Source organism: Somniosus microcephalus, chromosome 14 (genome assembly GCF_052327205.1).
Source record: "Somniosus microcephalus isolate GS21.2 chromosome 14, FLI_Smic_1.0, whole genome shotgun sequence".
NCBI classification, from domain to species: domain Eukaryota; kingdom Metazoa; phylum Chordata; class Chondrichthyes; order Squaliformes; family Somniosidae; genus Somniosus; species Somniosus microcephalus.
Genome location: NC_141000.1, coordinates 68,911,466 through 68,929,252, shown reverse-complemented (window position 1 = coordinate 68,929,252; position 17,787 = coordinate 68,911,466). Strand labels below are relative to the sequence as shown.

The window sequence follows — 17,787 nt, the reverse complement described above, 5'->3', positions numbered from 1 at the left end:
CTGCCTCACCATAGTACCAGCACAGTGTGTAACTTGCAACAGTGGCCCGCCCTTGTCATTATACTTAGGCTAGAGTTTGCCTGAGATATGGATAACATGAATGAAACATAAATTAAAATAGAATTTTGCAGAGTGTGGTTACCATGATCATGAATGTGCTTAGGGTGGCCAGTTAATTCTGCTGCAAGTTTTTTACTTATTGCTGATGCAGTGGACTTTACCAATGCAGTAGCTATAGAAGCAAATAGATTCAGATTCCACATAGAGGCCATATTTAATTTGAATATGTGGTGAGTGTTTAGTCAAGAAAATCAGAAAGACTTCATGGTTATGAATTTATATTTTAACACAACGCCACAAGAGATCCACTTTGTATTTATCTTTTGTTAATACCTAAACACTGACTTGGTGACCAAGTGCTTCAGCAGCTTTGTATATATTTCTCTTGGACCCAGCTATGGATTTAAGGCAGTTTTGAACAAAAGCAATAAAGCAGCTCAAATACCATGCTCCACTTATTCTTCTCTGTTTTTGACTTCTAAAAGTATGAAGAAACTGCAGATACATTTCCTGGAGAATTACTCTAAAGTTGGTGCACTAAAAATGTTGCTTAGTGTTATGCAGTATTGTAACATTCATCCACATACTGATCTATGTAATAATTTATTTTTCTACTGATATGAAGAACATTTTTGGATTTAAGCCAACAAAAATGCAAATATTTATTTACAATTTTAAAAATCAGTACAAATCATCTTTAATGTTACTGTATATAAGCTTCATTATTTGAAGTTGTGATTGTATAATTTTTTAGCAGCAACCCTCTTAAAAAGCAAAAAGTTAAATAGCAAAGTACACACCTCAGAGTTTGTCAATGCAATAGGTTTTTTGTGCTGATAAAATGAGCTGCGTATTTTTGTTTCGGAGCTTTGTAAATTCTGCTTGGATTACACTGGCTTCCATTGGAACCTAATATTAATAGGTTTCAAAGTAATGAGGTTCCAAATTACACTAGACTCAAGGGAACACCCATGAGCCTTCCTCCTAGACAGTTTGGCAAGTTGCAATGTGGAGTATGACAGAGCTTTGTACGTCTCTCTCATTGACTGAAACTATAATTTCTAACTGCTAGGCTCCTAATGGGGAATGAACAAGCATAAATACGATTATGTTTTCTCAGTTGACCACATTTCACAGTCTGGCCCAGAATCTATTTACAAACCGAACAGTGCTGCTCAAATTGTGATTATTTGGGTTGAAGACAACCTGTATAAATCACAATTGCCTGAAAGGCATCAGGGATCTTGTTTTGCTTTTCATGGCAATGGTTGCATTGCCTTGATTGATCTGCCCAAACAATATTTCACAGATTTTTCCTTTTTAGCATTTGTCTTTCTCATCTCAGCACTTCAATGTCCCAGAACTGTGTCTGTTGTTGTTGTTCTGCCAGGTTTAAAAGGATGTGGTTCTTGTCATAGAAATCACCACCTGAAAAAAATGCAAAACTTGTTCAGAAGTATTAAAATTGTGTTGGTGCACAGCTCATGGCTTCTCAGTTATGAAGGCGAGAGTTTCTATCTAGTTGTTGCTTTGTAAGCTTTCCAAATGTAGTAACTTTTTTTCTTAACCCTTTGAGGGATGCCACCAACTAGTTTCCTCAGGATACCAGTGGCATTTCTGGGCCACTGATGAGATAACCTATTGAGCAGTTTTCAGTTTGGTCCTCAAAAACAAGTCAAAAGTGTTCCTGATGTTATGGCTGGCAGGAGAGACCTATGCACATCTGTGTACATGCATCTGCAGAGCTCCATTTCCAGGCAGTTATTTTTTAAAAGTTAGAAAATACAGGTGGCAGTGTTTGATTTCCTGTAACATTAAAAAGATTTGATGCTAAATTTATAAATTTTTAAATCTGGCTTCATACCCTATTAGAGCTGTACGCCAATAAACAGCTTCTTGGAGAGGGTCGTACACTGCTTAGCTTTACTGTGCTCAGCAGGCCTTCTCCCAAGTTATTCTGTTATTTCCATGTTGATGTGTACTTGACATTGTTTTGCATTGATGTGAAAATGGCATTATAACTGCAAGCTGCATTTTAAGCAAACTAGATAGAGTGGTGTTTCTGTCACTGTTATAATGGAAATTATCCAGTATTTTCTTCAGATTTTACTGTCTTTAAATTCAGTTGAGTTGGAAAATTGAGTTTCCTGTTCCTTTAAATAAACAAATACGCGTTACCTTTAATATCAAGTCGCAGATTGAAATCTAGAAAAGAAGAAATCGTTCCATTCATGTTGATGTTCCATTTCTGATGAATACGCCCATTCTCTGTCCAAAGATTTACTTTTGTTCCAGCTTTTACTTGACCACCGATGATGTCTATGCATGAATAGTTAGCCTGTAAGCAAAATGGAGTATTGCTTTTGTTTGTTAATTTAGATCAGGTTAATTTAGGATATTAGGTGAAAAATTGGACTAGCTTTTTTTAGCAATGGTGACTAATAGATTATTGTATAATATATTCCCTCTGTATTCATATGTAGCGTGTGTATATGATTGCATTTTGTTTAATTTGGATTTTTAAAATTCTGTTCTTGGGGAGCAAGCTGTTGCTTGACTAGTCTGAGACAGCTCTTCCAACAACAACAAAAACAAAAACTTGTATTTATATAACGCCTTTAACGTAGTAAAATGTCCCAAGGCACTTCATAGCAGCGTTATAAAACAAAATTTGACACCGAGCCACATAATAAGAACATAAGAAGTAGGAGCAGGAGTAGGCCATACGGCCCCTCGGGTCTGCTCCGCCATTCAATAGGATCATGGCTGATCCGAACTTAGACTCACATCCACTTCCCTGCCCTCTCTCTGTAACCCCTTATTCCCTTATCAGCTAGGAAACTGTCTATCTCTGTTTTAAATTTATTTAATGTCACATCTTCCACAGCTCTCTCAGGTAGCAAATTCCATAGATTTACTACCCTCTGAGTGAAGAAGTTTCTCCTCATCTCAGTTTTGAAAGGGCAGCCCCTTATTCTAAGATTATGCCCCCTAGTTCTAGTTTCACCCATCAGTGGAAACATCCCCACCGCATCCACCCGATCAAGCCCCTTCACAATCTTATATGTTTCGATAAGATCGCCTCATTCTTCTGAATTCCAATGAGTAGAGGCCCAACCTACTCAACCTTTCGTTATAAGTCAACCCCCTCATCTCCGGAATCAACCGAGTGAACTTTCTCTGAACTGCCTCGAGAGCAAGTATATCTTTTCTTAAATATGGAAACCAAAACTGTACGCAGTATTCCAGGTGTGGCCTCACCAGTACCCTGTATAACTGCAGCAAGACTTCCCTGCTTTTAACATAAGAACTTAAGAACATAAGAAATAGGAGCAGGAGAAGGGCATTCGGCCCCTCGAGCCTGCTCCGCCATTCAATAAGATCATGGCTGATCTGATCCTAACCGCCAATCTACTATCACAGAGCCATCTCCTGAATCTAACAATTAGACACACGAAATAGGAGCAGGATCAGGCTACATGGCCCGTGGGCCCGCTCCGCTACCCACAGGGCCATGTCCAATCCGAACCTAGACTCATGTCCAAATTCCTGCCCGCTCCCCGTAACCCTTAATTCCCTTTACTTCTAGGAAACTGTCTATTTCTGTTTTAAATTTATGTAATGATGTAGCTTCTACAGCTTTTTGGGGCAGCATATTCCATGGACCTACCACCCTCTGAGTGAAGTAGTTGTAGTGTCCGTGTGTAGATAAAGACACTGAAGACAGGAGTTGGTTCATAGGTATTTACTAAGCAAGTCTGGCAGGGGGGGGGGGGTTTCTAAAGGATATACACAATACACAGGCTTATATAGCCCAAGTGGCAATTACCGGCATTACGCACACTTGGGGCTCTTAAAGGCACATACACCATAATTGCTCTTAAAGGCACATACACCACAATTCCTCCCCTTCTAGCTAACTAGTACATCATATTTTAAGTAATTATTAATTACATGTTATATGCAAAATAATATACATTGCTGTATTAATTAATTATAAGTTAGTCTCTCAGGAGGCTTCCTGACTCGGTCCGGATAACGCCTCGGGGGTGTAGTAGTTTCTGGTGGTGTAGTAGGTTCTTCTGGCAAGGCTGATTCGGCTTGAAGGCCAGTGTCGGGTTCATCGGGCTCCAGTATCACTGGATCGGAGGTAGATATGGTTATCTCTACTTCATCGTTAGATGTATAGAGTGGTGGTGTAGGTTGTCCCTTTTCGGATGACTTGATGATTTGGTCAGCATGGCGCCTTATTATGCTGTCTCCGATGTCCACGGTATACATCAGTGGTCCTAATCGTGTGCAGATAGTTCCAGGCTGCCATTTCTCGGTACGGTAGTCCCGGGCCAAAACCGGTTGGCCTATCTGGAAGGCCCTAGTTGGCCTTTCATTCATGCCCTGAAACTGCCGGTTCTCCACGTCCCTTCGGATGTTGGGCTTGACCAAATCCAGCCGGCATCTTAGGTTTCTATTGTAGAACATCATGGCGGGAGTTTGGTTAGTAACCATATGCGTTGCATTCCTATATGCAAATAAGAAGTTATCCACCTTGTGCTGAAGTTTTATGTCTTCATTACCCATGGCCTTGATGGCCTTCTTGAAGGTCTGGACAAACCTTTCAGCCAATCCATTGGTGGCGGGATGGTATGGGGCGGACGTGTAGTGCTTTACTCCATTGTTCTTTAAGAACTTTCTGAATTCTTCGGACACAAATTGCGGTCCATTATCAGAACATATCTGCTCCGGCAGCCCATTCCTGGCAAATATGGTCCTTAATACTGTGATGGTTTTTTCCGTGGTGGTGGAGGACATCTTTATTACCTCCGGCCACTTGGAGTGTGCATCAACTGCGATTAAGAACATTGAGTCCATAAATGAACCAGCAAAGTCGATGTGCACCCTTTGCCAGGGAGATGAGGGCCACTCCCATGGATGTAGAGGGGCCTGTGGCGGAGCATTTTGGACCTTCTGGCATCCTAGGCAGCTCTTGGTCATGTCTTCGATGTCTCCATCGATACCTGGCCACCATACAAACGCCCTAGCTAGGTTCTTCATTTTCACTCCACCCAGATGCCCCTCGTGAAGCTCCTTTAGCACTTTATCCTGGAGTTTGGGTGGAATCACCACTCTGGATCCACACATCAAGGTTCCTCGGCACACTGACAGCTGTTCTCTTCTTTGCGAGAATGCTGGCAACAGTGGTTCACCATGTGCTGGCCATCCTTTCACTGTTAAATCGTAGACCCGTGAGAGAGTAGGGTCATTTCTTGTCTCCCTTTCAATGGCAGAATTTGTCACCGGTAGACATTCCACTATGGTAGAGTGGAATATCTCTACTGGGTCTACTGTAGGTGCCTCTTCTATCGTTGGCAACGGTAGGCGTGATAAACCGTCAGCATTCCCATGCTGTTTTGACCCTTTGTATTCAATGTTGTATTGGTGTGCCCCTAGAAAAAGGGACCAACTCTGTAGTCTTTGTGCCGTCATAATGGGGACACCTTTTTTAGGGTTGAATATGGAGATGAGGGGTTGATGGTCAGTCAGCAAGGTAAATTTTTGTCCGTGTAGGTAATGGTTGAATTTCTTCACTCCCCATACCAGGCTGAGTGCTTCCCTGTCTATCTGGGCATAGTTACGCTCAGCTGAGTTCAATGAGCGTGACGCAAAAGCTATCGGCCGTTCCGAGCCATCAGGGAATCTATGGGACAATACCGCTCCTATGCCGTAAGGGGATGCATCGCACGCCAGTCTGATTGGTAGTGATGGGTTGTAATGAGCCAAAATTTTCTCGGATGTGATTAAGTCTTTACATTTATGGAAGGCACGTTTACAGTCTTCGTTCCATTTCCAAATCACTCCTGTCTGTAGAAGATCATTAAGAGGGTGTAGAATAGTTGATAAGTTCGGTAAAAATTTATGATAGTAATTTATTAATCCCAGGAATGACCTTAATTGTGAAACATTTTCAGGTGCTGGGGCTTTTATAACTGCTTCAATTTTTTCAGGTGACTTATGCAACCCTTCCTTATTAATTATGTGGCCACAATATGATATCTGATTTTGGAAAAATTCGCACTTGGGGCGATTTGCTCGTAGGCCCCGTTCTTTCAGCCTAGTGAGCACCTGCTCCAAATTGGCAAGGTGCTCGTTGTCGTTTTCTCCTGTTATAAGGATGTCGTCTAGGTAGCATTGAGTCCCCGGAATCCCTTGCAGGACTTGCTCCATAGCTCTTTGCCAGATAGCTGGAGCTGATGCTATTCCAAAAACCAGTCGATTGTACTGGTACAGGCCTTTGTGTGTGTTTATTGTGAGATACTTTTTAGAGGTCTCCTCAACCTCCATCTGTAGATATGCCTGTGCCAAGTCAATTTTTGTGAAACGTTTCCCTCCGGATAGTGAGGCAAAAATATCTTCTATCCTCGGAAGAGGATACTGTACCGTGTGAAGGACCGGGTTTACAGTCACCTTAAAGTCCCCACAGATGCGAATTTTTTTCTGTTCCTCAGAGTTATTTTTCAATTTTTTTCATGACTGGAACGATGGGTGTTGCCCATTCGCTCCAATCTATTTTGGATAATACGCCTGCCTTTTCCAAATTCTTCAGCTCTGCCTCGACTGCCGGACGTATTGCGTATGGCACCGGTCTTGCCTTAAAAAATTTTGGAATTGCTGCATCTTCCACTTTTATTGAGGCGGTGATGCCTTTCAAGGTTCCTAGTTTCTCTTGAAACACTTCTTTGGCGTTGGCCAAGATGTCTTTTAATCGTTCAGGTATGATGTCATCATTGTTTTTTTCCTTACTGGTCACCGTCAGTGCCTGAATGGAGTGCCAGTCTAAACGTATCTTATCCATTCACATCCCAACAACGGTGGACCACCATCTTGTAGAATGTATAAATACAACTTTTGTATTTCTTTGCCGTTGTATACCACAGGCACCCTTATTTTTCCTTTGGTGTAGACTTTCTGCCCCGTATATGTTTTTAAGATAATGGATGTGTCTTTTAGAGGTATATGCGAAAATAGCCTCTCGTAATCTCGTCGATTTATTACGGTTAGAGCTGATCCTGTATCTAGCTCCATTTTAACTGGGGACCCTGCTATTGTGAGGGTAACCCAAATGGTTTGGTAATCCTCTTTGGCAAGTACATTATGTAATTTGAGACAGCTTAGTCTCTTGTTTCCGGAGTCGCTATCGCTATTCTGGTCTTCGGAACTATTGTCCGTCATCATTTGTACCTTCCTGTACTTTTCTTTATTGATTTTTTGTTTTCTGTCAGTGGATTTATTTTGTCCAGATTGACATACCCGTGCAATGTGTCCAATCTTACCACATTGCCTGCATGCTTTGCCCTTGAACCAGCAGTCCCTCTGGTTATGGGTGGATCTGCCGCAGCGATAACATCTTCCGAACTCCTGTGTCATTTTATGGGTGCCGAAGTCCTGTGTCTCTTGTATCTCTGCAGCTCCTTTTGCTGCTGCTTCGTATGATACAGCCATACTGAAAGCTTTGTCCAATGTTAAATCTTTTTCAGAAAGCAGTCTTTTTTGTGTTCCTTCACTTGAGACCGCAAACAAATTTGTCTCGAAGATAATCCGATAGTCCTGCTCCGAATTGGCAGTACTTTGATAGCTTTCTTAATTCGGTTAGGTAATCAGCGTTACTTTCATTCTTGTGTTGATTTCTCTTGAAGAATTTGAATCGTTCCGCTATCAGCAGCGGTGTTGGGTTTAAATGTTCCTGCAGGGTATCAACAATTTCTTTAAAAGTCTTGTCCTTTGGTTTGGCTGGAGTGATTAAATTTTGTAACAGCCCGTATGTCTTCGCGCCCATTAAGTTCAGAAGTACTGAAGCTTTTTTTTTATCTGTTATTCCATTTGCAGTGCAATAAACCTCTACTCTTTCCACGTATGTGGTCCAATCTTCTATTTCGCCATCAAAAGCCTCAATATTACCAGATTTAGGCATTTCAGAAAAGATATGGCGCTTCCCGCCGCTGCTACCGATAACAATGCTGTTTTACTGTGGTTTCCGTTTATTCACTGTTGGAGACTCGTTCCCGACGGAGGTCTAAACGCTGACCTGCTTGCCACGCCGGCCGTCTCTCGAGTGCACCCTCCCAGTCCGTTATTGCTTGCCTCCGATTTCGCTGCCTGTCTCAGCTGTAGAGCCCGCCGCTGGAGCTCCAGCCTGACGCCCAGGAAGGATTAGCGCAGTACCTGTCACCAGCTTGGCCAGCTGGTGAAACCACAGTTTCTCTTACTTCCTTGAGTCTTCTGGACGCTGGAGGAATCGATGTCCTTGAGGTGCTGCCGAATTGCAGGTAAGTCCGTTTCCACTTCGTCGCCACTGTAGTGTCCGTGTGTCGATAAAGACACTGAAGACAGGAGTTGGTTCATAGGTATTTACTAAGCAAGTCTGGGGGGGGGGTTCTAAAGGATATACACAATACACAGGCTTATATAGCCCAAGTGGCAATTACCGGCATTACACACACCTGGGGCTCTTAAAGGCACATACACCATAATTGCTCTTAAAGGCACACACACCACAGTAGTTCCTCCTCATCTCAGTTTTGAAAGAGCAGCCCCTTATTCTAAGACTATGCCCCCTAGTTCTAGTTTCACCCATCATCGGGAACATCCTCCCCGCATCCACCCGATCCAACCCCTTCACAATCTTATATGTTTCAATAAGTTCGCCTCTCATTCTTCTGAACTCCAATGAGTAGAGTCCCAATCTACTCGACCTCTCCTCATACGTCCATCCCCTCATCCCCGGGATTAACCGAGTGAACCTTCTTTGTACTGACTCGAGCGCAAGTATGTCTTAAGTATGGACACCAAAACTGTATGCAGTATTCCAGGTGCGGTCTCACCAATACCTTGTACAACTGAAGCAATACCTCCCTATTTTTATATTCTATCCCCCTAGCAATGAAAGCCAACATTCCATTGGCCTTCTTAATGACTTGCACCTGCATACTAACCTTTTGAGTTTCGTGCACCAGGACCCCCAGATCCCTTTGTACTTCAGTACTTTCCAGTTTCTTGCCATTAACATAATAACTTGCTCTACGATTTTTCCTGCCAAAGTGCATAACCTCACACTTTCCAGTGTTGTATTCCATCTGCCAAATCTCTGCCCACTTAGCCTGTCCATGTCCCCTTGCAGGTTTTTTATGTCCTACTCACTCACTACTTTCCCTCCCATCTTAGTATCATCTGCAAACTTTGATATGTTACACTCGGTCCCCTCCTCCAAATCGTTAATATAGATTGTAAAGAGTTGGGGACCCAGCACTGACCCCTGCGGAACACCACTAGTTACTGATTGCCAGCCTGAGAATGAACCATTTATCCCAACTCTCTGCCTTCTGTTAGATAGCCAATCCTCTATCCATGCCAGAATATTACCCCCAATCCCGTGATTTTTTATCTTAAGCAATAATCTTTTGTGTGGCACCTTGTCAAATGCCTTTTGGAAGTCTAAATACACTACGTCCACTGGTTCCCCTTCATCCACCCTATATGTTACTTCCTCAAAGAACTCCAGCAAATTTGTCAAACATGACTTCCCCTTCATAAAACCATGCTGACTTTGTCCTATTAAATTATGATTATCCAAATGTCCTGTTACTGTCTCCTTAATAATGGACTCCAAAATTTTACCTACCACAGATGTTAGGCTAACCGGTATATAGTTTCCAGCCTTCTGTCTACTGCCCTTTTTAAATAAGGGTGTTACATTAGCAGTTTTCCAGTCTGCCGGGACCTTTGCTGAGTCCAGGGAGTTTTGGAAAATTATTACCAATGCATCCACAATCCCTACCGCCACTTCCCTCAAGACCCTAGGATGTAAGCCATCAGGTCCAGGTGATTTATCCGCCTTGAGTCCCATTATTTTACAGAGTACCACTTCCTTAGTGATTTTGATCATGTTTAGCTCCTCCCCCCTATACCCCCTGTTTGTCCAGTGTTGGGATATTCTTAGTGTCCTCTACTGTAAAGACTGATACAAAATATTCATTGTGTTTTTGCCATCTCCATATTTCCCACCATTAATTTCCCGGTCTCATTCTCTAAGGGACCAACATTTACTTTAGCCACCCTTTTTCTTTTTGTATAACTATAAAAACTCTTACTATCTGTTTTTATATTTTTTGCTAATTTACTTTCATAATCTATCTTCCCTTTCTTAATCAATCTTTTTGTTATTTTTTGCTATCTTTTAAAGTTTTCCCAATCCTCTATCCTCCCACTAGATTTGGCTACCTTATATGCCCTTGTTTTTAGTCGAATACTATCCTTAATTTCTTTACTTAGCCATGGATGGCTGTCTTTCCTTTTACATCCTTTTCTTCTCAGTGGAATATATATTTTTTGGAAGTTGTAAAATAACTCCTTAAATGTACACCATTGATCATGTATCGTCTTACCCTTTAATCTATTTTCCCAATCCACTCTACTCAATTCCGCTCTCATACCTTCATAGTCTCCTTTATTCAAGCTTAGCACGCTTGTTTGAGCTCCAATCTTCTCCCCCTCTAATTGAATATGGAATTCAATCATGTTATGGTCACTCATTCCAAGGGGATCCTTTACTAGGACATTTTTAATTAATCCTGTCTCGTTACACAGGACCAGATCTAAGGTTGCTTGCCCCCTGGTCGGTTCAGTTACATACTGCTCAAGAAACCCATCCCTAATACACTCAATGAACTCATCCTCAAGGCAGCCCTACCCAATTTGATTTGTCCAATTAATATGATAGTTAAAATCCCCCATAATTATAGATGTTCCCTTATTACAAGCCTCAACTATTTCCTGATTGATACTCCGTCCAACAGAGTTGCAACTGTTCGGAGGCCTATAGACTACGCCCACTAGTGTTTTTTTCCCCCTTATTATTCCTTACCTCCACCCAAACTGTTTCATTATCCTGATCTTTTGACCCAATATCATTTCCCTGTATTACAATGATTCCTTCCTTTATTAACATAGCCACCCCACCTCCCCTTCCTTCCTGCCTGTCCTTCCTGATCGTTAAATAACCTGGTATGTTTAATTCCCAGGCATTGTCACCCTGCAGCCATGTTTCTGTAATGGCCACAAGATCATACCCATATGTAGTTATTTGTGCCATTAATTCGTCTATTTTGTTACGAATGCTGCGTGCATTCAGATAGAGAACTTTCAAATATGTTTTGTGACACTTAGTTCCTGCTTTTGCCCTTTTTATTACTTTACCTTTTACTCCATACCTTCTGCCCCTTCCTGACACGCTCTGGTTTTTAATTTCCCCACTGCTACCTAAGTCTATGACCTTCTCTGTTGTCATTTTTATTATTTGCTCTCTAGGAACCTGCCCCCCACTAGTTAGTTTAAAGCCCTCTCTACAGCCCTAGTTATATGATCCGCCAGGACTCTAGTCCCAGCACTGGCCAAGTGAAGCCCGTCCCAACGGAACAGCTCCCTCCTGCCCCAGTACTGGTGCCAGTGTCCCAGGAAGCAAAACCCATTTCTCCCACACCAGTCTTTGAGCCACGCATTTAACTCTCTAATTTTATTTGTCCTAGCCAAATTCGCTCGTGGCTCAGGTAATAATCCAGAGATTATTACCCTTGAGGTTCTGTTTTTTAATTTGACCCCTAGCTGCTCATACTCCTTTAACAGAACCGGCTTCCTAGTCCTATCTACGTCGTTTGTACCAACATGGACCACGACAACTGGATCCACCCCCTCCCACTGCAAGTTTCTTTCCAGCCCAGAGGAGATGTCCTTAACCCTGGCACCGGGTAGGCAACATAGCCTTCGGGACTCTCGCTCTCGGCTGTAGAGAACTCTATCTATCCCCCTAATAATACTATCCCCTACCACTACAACATTTCTATTTACTCCCCCCTCTTGAATGGCCCCCCGTTCCACGGTGCTGTGGCCAGGTTGCTCATCCTCCCTGCAGTCCCTGCTCCTGTCCCCACAGGGAGTAAGAACCTCGAACCTGTTGGACAAGAGCAAGGGCTGCGGCTCCTCCAGCTCTACCTCTTGGATCCCTGTACCTGCCTCACTTGTAGTCACACCGTCCTGTCCCTGACCATGGGATTATATATTCCATCCCCCTTGCAATAAAAGCCAGGATTCCATTGGCCTTCCTGATCACCTGCTGTACCTGCATACTAACCTTCTGTGTTTCTTGCACCAGGACCCCCAGATCCCTTTGTACTGTAGCACTTTGCAGTTTCTCTCCATTTAGATAATAACTTGCTCTTGATTTTTTCTGCCAAAGTGCATAACCTCACACTTTCCAACATTATATTCCATCTGCCAAATTTTTGCCCACTCACTTAGCCTGTCTATGTCCTTTTGCAGGTTTTTTATGTCCTCCTCACTCACTGCTTTCCCTCCCATCTTTGTATCGTTGGCAAACTTGGATACGTTGCACTCGGTCCCTTCCTCCAAATCGTTAATATAAATTGTAAAGAGTTGGGGTCCCAGCACTGACCCCTGCGGAACACCACTAGTTACTGATTGCCAACCCGAGAATGAACCATTTATCCCAACACTCTGTTTTCTGTTAGATAGCCAATCTTCCACCCATGCCAGTATATTGTCCCCAATCCCGTGAATATTTATCCTGTGCAGTAATCTTTTGTGTGGCACCTTGCCAAATGCCTTTTGGAAGTCCAAATACACCACATCCACTGGTTCCCCTTTATCTACCCTGTTTGTTACGTCCTCAAAGAATTCGAGCAAATTTGTCAAACATGACTTCCCCTTCGTAAAACCATGCTGACTCTGTCCGATTAAATTATGCTTATCCAAATGTCCTGTTACTGCTTTCTTAATAATGGACTCCAACATTTTACCAACCACAGATGTTAGGCTAACTGGTCTATAGTTTCCAGCCTTTTGTCTGCCTCCCTTTTTAAATAAGGGCATTACATTAGCAGTTTTCCAATCTGCTGGGACCTTTCCTGAATCCAGGGAGTTTTGGAAAATTACCACCAATGCATCCACAATCCCTACCGCTACTCCTCTTAAGACCCTAGGATGTAAGCCATCAGGTCCAGGGGATTTATCCGCCTTTAGTCCCATTATCTTACCGAGTACCACCTCCTTAGTGATTTTAATCGTGTTTAGCTCCTCCCCCCCCCCCCTATAGCCCCCTGTTTGTCCAGTGTTGGGATATTTTTAGTGTCCTCTACTGTAAAGACTGATACAAAATATTTGTGCAGCGTTTTTGCCATCTCCATGTTCTCCACCACTAATTTCCCGGTCTCGTCCTCTAAGGGGCCAACATTCACTTTAGCCACCCTTTTTCTTTTTATATAACTGTAGAAACTCTTGCTATCTGTTTTTATATTTTTTGCTAGTTTACTTTCATAATCTATCTTCCCTTTCTTAATTCATCTTTTAGTTATTCTTTGCTGGCTTTTAAATGCTTCCCAATCTTCTATCCTCCCACTAGATTTGGTTACTTTATATGCCCTTGTTTTCAGTTGGATACTATCCTTTATTACTTAGCCACGGATGGCTGTCTTTTCTTTTACCCCCCTTTTTCCTCACTGGAATATATTTTTCTTGAAAGTTGTGAAATATCTCCTTGAATGTACACCACTGCTCATGTACCGTCTTGCACTTTAATCTATTTTCCCAGTCTACTTTAGTCAACTCTGCTCTCATACCTTCATAGTCTCCTTTATTTAAGCTTAGTACGCTGGTTTGAGATCCAACTCTCTCACCCTCCAACTGAATTTGGAATTCAACCATGTTATGGTCACTCATTCCAAGGGGATCCTTTACTAGGACATTTTTTATTAATCCTGTCTCATTACACAGGACCAGATCTAAGATTGCCTGCCCCCTGGTTGGTTCAGTTACATACTGCTCAAGGAACCCGTCCCTAATGCACTCTATGAACTCTTCCTCAAGGCTGCCCTGCCCAATTTGATTTGTCCAGTCAATAAGAAAGTTAAAATCCCCCATGATTACAGCTGTTCCCTTATTACAAGCCCCAACTATTTCCTGATTTATACTCTGACCAACAGAGTTGCAACTGTTAGGAGGCCTATAGACTACGCCCACTAGTGACTTGTTCCCCTTATTATTCCTTATCTCCACCCAAACTGTTTCACTATCCTGATCCTTTGACCCAATATCATTTCTCACTATTGCAGTGATTCCATCCTTTATTAACATAGCCACCCCACCTCCCTTTCCTTCCTGTCTGTCCTTCCTAATTGTCAAATACCCCAGGATGTTTAGTTCCCAGTCATGGTCACCTTGCAGCCATATTTCTGTAATGGCCACCAGATCATACTCGTGTAGTTGTTTGTACCGTCAACTCGTCTATTTTGTTACAAATGCTGCGTGCATTCAGATAAAGAACTTTTAAATATGTTTTGTGACAATTTGTTCCTGCTTTTACCCCCTTTACTACTCTACCTTTATCTTTATACATTCTGTCCCTTCCTGACACGCTCTGGTTTTTAATTCCCCCACTGCTACCTTGCTCTATTGCCTTCTCCGCTGACATTTTTATTTTTCGCTCTCTTGAAACCGCCCCCCCCACTAATTAGTTTAAAGCCCTCTCTACAGCCCTAGTTATTCGATTCACCAGGATTCTAGTCCCAGCACTGGCCAAGTGAAGTCCGTCCCAACGGAACAGCTCTCTCCCGTCCCAGTACTGGTGCCAGTGTCCCAAGAAGCAAAACCCATTTCTCCCACACCAGTCTTTGAGCTATGCATTTAAGGAGATATTAGGGCAGATTGTTCAAGAGGCAGGTTTTATGGAGTGCCTTAAAGGAGGAAACGGAGGCGGAGAGGTTTAGGGAGGAAATTCCAAAGCTTAAGGCCTTGGCAACTGATGGCACAGCCACCAATGGTTGAGCGATTAAAATCAGGGATGCTTAAGAGGCCAGAATTGGAGGAGCACAGATATCTCGGAAGGGCTGGAGGAAATTACAGGGATAGGGAGGGGCGAGGCCATAGAGGGATTTGAAAACAAGGATGAGAATTTAAAAATAACAGAAAATGCTGGAAAAACTCAGCAGGCCAGGCAACATCCGTGGAGAGAAAATAGAGTCAACGTTTCGGGTGAAAACCATTTGTCAAGACTAAAGAGGCACAGGAAATGAAATAGATTAAGAGGCCAGGCTGGGAGAGAACAAAAGAGAAGAGACATTAAGAGGTATTCAAAACGAGACGAGATGGTGATAGGACTAGTGGAGACAAAAGACGGCACTGATTAGGTGTGAAATGCGCTGGCAGAATGGGAGACAGCTGCCATGTGGGAGATAGAAAAAAAAAAGAAGGGGGGGGGGGGAAGGGAAGGCCAAAACAAAGGTGTGGATAAAAATATAAGTAAAAATGTAATAGGGGCCGAGGTTATGATCTGAAATTGTTGAACTCGATATTGAGTCCGGCCTGGCCTGCTGAGTTTTTCCAGCATTTTCTGTTGTTATTTTGGATTTCCAGCATCCGCAGTATTTTGCTATTGATGAGAATTTAAAAATTGAGGCGTTGCTTAACTGGGAGCCAGTTCTCAGATGCTGGTGAGAAGGACTTTGCAGGGTAGACTTGTCTTGATGTGATACCTGGGTCATTGTTGATATTTCTCTGTGTTCTGTTTTGTAGTGGTTTTACACTTAAGTGGTTTGCTAGGCCACTTCAGAGGGAATTAAGCATCAATCACATATTGTGAGTTTAGAGTCACCTGTAGACTGGCTGGACTAACAGGTTCTCTTTCCTGAGGACATTAGTCAACCAGTTAGGTTTTTTATGGCAGCCTGACAGCTTTTATGATCACTTTTCTGGTGCTGGTCACAAATTACTAGATTTATTGAGTCCAGTTTCACAACTTGCCTCAGTGGGATTTGAACTCACAACCTTCAGGCTTGTTAATCCAATACCATAACGGGTGTCGGCTGTGACTCAGTGGTAGTACTTTCGCCTCTGAGTCAGAAGATTGTTGGTTCAAGCCCCACTCCAGAGACTTGAGCACAAAATCTAGGCCTCGAGACTCCAGTGCAGTATTGATGGAACTCTTTCTGATGCACCAATATCTCATTGAAGGCGCGGTGCTCAAAATTTCAAATAAAATTCTTAATGTGTTTTTTTACCAATGGGTTATACAGTAACCAGTTTCAATTTTTATTCATCAGATACCATAAAGGAACATCCTTGTGTTGTTAACTAAGTCACATTGACTAGATACTTTGTGAGTGGTCAATAATCAGCCCCAAGCTCTTTTTCACATTTACTAATAGTAAACCCAAAATAGTAACTAGTCATTGTGTATCCATCTTTTACATTTCCTCTTCTAATGTGCATTATCTTACATTTATCCGGATTAAAATCCATCTGGCATTCCTTAGCCGATCTACTTAGTTTACCCAGATCTCGTTGAATCCTCTAAATCTCCTTTACATTAGTCACGTGGCTACTTAACTTGGTGTCAAACCATTTTTATGATATAAAGTTGATATATCCTCCTCTACTAGTGTTTGCTCCCTTCTTCATTCTGCTGCTAATAGGCTCAGTATCATGACCATCAGTGCTTCATTCAATAAAAGGGAGAGTGGGCTGGCTACATTAAGGGAATGATTCCCTAACCCCTTCAAGAAAACTTAAAAATAATGAACAGGTGTTTGCAGTAAGTATAAAGAAAATGGCCATAAAATAAAGAACACTGCTGTTTTGAATCAATTCATCATGTAACTTGATAAAGATACCAAATGCATATTTAAACTCATTTGTTTTCTATATTTTGCAGGAGACAGCAGAAAAACAAATCCTGAAATACACTAGGTTTTGAGGTATTAGCTGGGAGATTATCATGTGCGTTGGGTAAAATATCCAGTTCAAACCAGCCGGGCATCATTCAGGGCAACAATAACACATTAATGTTGCTGCATAAAACATTGAATCTAGATTTAATCATTAAATTATGCTGCTTTATAATTTAATGTTGCTTGAATAGTCAATTTTACTCATCCCAGTAATCAATAGAATTACCAAATTAATTGGCTGGCACATACTTACAGACTGTACCGTGCATGTATTAACAGCCCACTGCCACTTTATCTCTGTTAATATAGAGTCTTTGAATAGCTGGAGATGGTTTCCAGCTATCAACAAATACTACACTTCATACTTTGAGTAACTATTTAAGCAGCCAATCAACTTTATTTTTCACTAGGTCATATGTATTTCTCTAATGTATAATTCATCTCCGAGCATTATGTATTCAGAGAATTACAGATATATTACCTTGGATTTAATAACTCCATTACAATAAAACCACATCTGTGTAGGTTTACCATTGTAAGGACAGACGGATAATTGGGATGCCCTAGGGTCTTCTGAATCTCCACCAACTGTCACAAACGCTCCTGTGGTCTTGTTTTTGATTCTGAAGTAGACTCTAGGCTGATGGAACAAGAACAGGAGGGTGCAGTTGTTAGTAACTGTTCGCATTGTTATTGCTCGGAAATTTAAACTGGAAGTGGGTGAATTCGAGGCGGGTTGGCTCCTGTTTCAGATTTTTAACATTTTAGCCTCCCACCCGAACCAAACCCATCCGTTTTGGGGGGGTTAAAATTACCCCCATGATTATCACATCCTGGTAGAAGATAGTGTGATTTCAAAAATGCAATGCTTTTAATAATATAGCAGATAGATACTGTGCAGTTTCCAATTTTTCTACGGTCTATTGGTAATTTTGAAGTC

At 42.1% G+C, this 17,787-nt stretch overlaps 1 protein-coding gene across 1 annotated transcript in view; it reads right to left on the bottom strand.

Annotated features, from left to right (window-relative positions):
- Positions 1 to 297: 297 nt before the first annotated feature.
- Positions 298 to 17,787, bottom strand: part of LOC147107528 (uncharacterized) — an 85,411-nt gene continuing 67,921 nt past the window's right edge. Inside the window, exons 17-19 of the mRNA XM_086006614.1 lie at positions 17,329 to 17,487; positions 2,239 to 2,398; positions 298 to 1,488 (exon numbers count right to left, since the gene is read on the bottom strand). Coding sequence (XP_085862740.1) covers positions 1,397 to 1,488; positions 2,239 to 2,398; positions 17,329 to 17,487 — 411 coding nt within the window. The 3' untranslated portion in view covers positions 298 to 1,396. The remainder of the gene's footprint in view (positions 1,489 to 2,238; positions 2,399 to 17,328; positions 17,488 to 17,787) is intronic.